The sequence below is a fragment of the Ceraceosorus guamensis genome, assembly GCF_003144195.1.
Source record: "Ceraceosorus guamensis strain MCA 4658 unplaced genomic scaffold IE81scaffold_134, whole genome shotgun sequence".
NCBI classification, from domain to species: Eukaryota; Fungi; Basidiomycota; class Exobasidiomycetes; order Ceraceosorales; family Ceraceosoraceae; genus Ceraceosorus; species Ceraceosorus guamensis.
Genome location: NW_020290129.1, coordinates 34,113 through 36,462, shown reverse-complemented (window position 1 = coordinate 36,462; position 2,350 = coordinate 34,113). Strand labels below are relative to the sequence as shown.

Sequence of the window (2,350 nt, the reverse complement as noted above, 5' to 3'; positions counted from 1 at the left end):
CCGGCGCGCAGGCAGACCGCTCCATTAAGCAAAGATTGTCATAAATAATCATTACCATTCTCACGTTCTTCTCTTGACCCTGTACGATCGACTTTGATTGGGGGGCAGGTGCAGGACGGGTGCGATCCATAGTCCAAGCATGTTCCGGTCTTGTGTGATTACAGCGATGATGCGATCATAGACTGGTTGGGGTGGAAGGCACAAGACGTGAGAGCGCATATTGCGAGCCCAGGTTCGCACGAAAGCTGGCAATTCTGCGTTTTCTAGAAAAGTGCGGGAATCTTCCTTTTTTTTCCCCGAAGGCCCATCGGCAGAATCGCCGATAGCTTGGGCCGGCCATGTCCGTGAGGCCCCGGTGAAGGCTGAGTCACGAGTGAGCATCTTCAGTATCCAGCAGCAGCTACTGCGACTTGATGCAGCAAAGTCTCTACAAATACGCTGCCTCCCGTCTCGAGCGAAGGAGAGATGGGATCCAATTGCGCTTGGCTGTGGGGATTCGTAGAAGAAGTGGAAAAGAAAAGGGAGAAAAGTTTTAAAAGGAGGCGCATGAAGAAAAAGGGCTGTGCCCCGCCGAGCAATGCGTCCGTTGTAAGATCCGTACACTTGCTGCACTCACCCGAGAAGCAACTCGCCCCAGGGCATGCTCCTAACCCTCTTGGGAAGCCTGGCTCCCCTATCCCTCAGACCTTTCGCCACATCGTCCCCGTGCGGTCTCAAAACCGATGATCTGGCATTATCCAGCGCGCTCAGCCGGTTCAGCGAGAAGAGCGGATGATTCTTTGGCTGGGTTGTAGCACGGAGCGCAGGCGGTGGCGGAGGAAACATCAGCAGTGCGAGCTGAATAAAGTGTGGTTGTCGCCCCCACCCTTTCGCACGCATCTCTCACCTCGTCTCCAGGCGCGTACTCGCCCGTCCACCACTCCACAGTAGCGCTCTGTTCGCCAGCAGAAGCGGGCGTAAAGAGGCTTCTCCAAGCCAAGCTGCTCCTAGGGAAAGCCCTGCTGAGCTCACTGAGCATATCTACGCTCCTAGCTCTCCATTCCAACAGCCGAGATTCCGACAAGTCGCTCGTAGCGCTCCTTCCAGCTTTGATATCCTCCTTTGCCCAGCCTGCTAAATCCCACAGTCCAGAATTGAACACTACCAGATCCACACCGGCGCGAGGCGGGGGAAGGGATGGCGCGCGATGCTGCGACGATGTGGAAGTGATGGCTTTGGTAAAGGGCAAGAAGAGGTCGGTAACGCGATCTTCGAACAGTGCTGGCGTCACGTAGGTAGGCAAGTCGCGCCATTTGGATGAAGTATCGGTACCATAGTGAGAGACGCTCGCAACGAAGAAGCTGTGCGTAGCGTGCATCAGTGCGCAAGGCAGAGGGAGGAAGCTCGCGATCAGCGCAGAGCATGGATAGCACTCGCATCATCACCACCACCACCACCACCAGCTCGCTTGCAAACTTACTCGTGATCTGGCAAGTAGCAGTATTGCGCCAACGTCTTGTCGGCAGTGTTGTCTATCTCGGCCCTGTCGTCTGGCTTTGCTCCCAATTTGAGAGCTGCAGCATCATTGTTGGGCCAACGATGATTCTTGGGTACAAGCCTGAGCGCTTCGCTCCACGGATGTCTTCCATCCACCTTTTCCACTCTTTCACCAGCAATGTCGCACAGATGTGTCAGCAATGTCGAGTCTGTCGCATCGCCCACCAGCAGCACCGTCGAGTTGCTGAGCATCGCCAGGCTTGATGCGCTCGGGGTGTGCAGATGATGAGGAGCTGTGGAGGGTAAGCTGCTCAAGAAGCTGGGCAACAAGGGAGAGGCAGAGCAGGCCGGATCGAATGTCCTCCACGTGGCGAGTCCGTTGGGCGCCGCCAAGCTAGGACCCAGCCGAGCCAGGTATCCAGGCAGAGAAAAAGGATCGCACAATGGAGCCTTGACTCCTGTTCTTCGAACTCCACGTGGAGATCCCGATGTTGCTGGACCAGGTCCCAGCGAAGCGACCAGACTGAGAAAGATGAAGACGGCGCTCGCTGCTGTCAGCACCTTGCCTGCTTGCAGAACCAAGGGTGCTGCGGGCGCAACCGGACCACCTGCTCCTCCTGGCTTTCGCGTCAATGGCCGATACTGCGAGTTGGAAGGCATGATTGGACGCGACAGCACTGGCGCTGGAAGGGGCGTGAGAGCAGGTCAGCGCAGATGAAGATGAGTAGACCCGAGTTCCTCGTGAAGCACGTCGTGAAAGTTTGAATCAGCTGATCAGAGATGATGGGGATGGTGAGCAGCTCAAGAGTTAGACCTGTTTGTGCTCGCAATCGCGAACGCCTTCGTTTGCGCGTGCAGTCATCAATGGTCTGCT

General features: G+C 56.3%; 1 protein-coding gene across 1 annotated transcript; it reads right to left on the bottom strand.

Moving 5' to 3' along the window:
• Nucleotides 1–383: 383 nt before the first annotated feature.
• On the bottom strand, nt 384–2,136 carry IE81DRAFT_350364 (hypothetical protein; the record flags this gene model as incomplete). The annotated part of the gene is made up of 4 exons (XM_025516522.1): nt 384–486; nt 617–783; nt 887–1,340; nt 1,460–2,136. 4 exons carry the CDS (start codon nt 2,134–2,136, stop codon nt 384–386), a joined length of 1,401 nt encoding a protein of 466 aa, XP_025366392.1.
• Between the last annotated feature and the right edge of the window lie 214 nt (nt 2,137–2,350).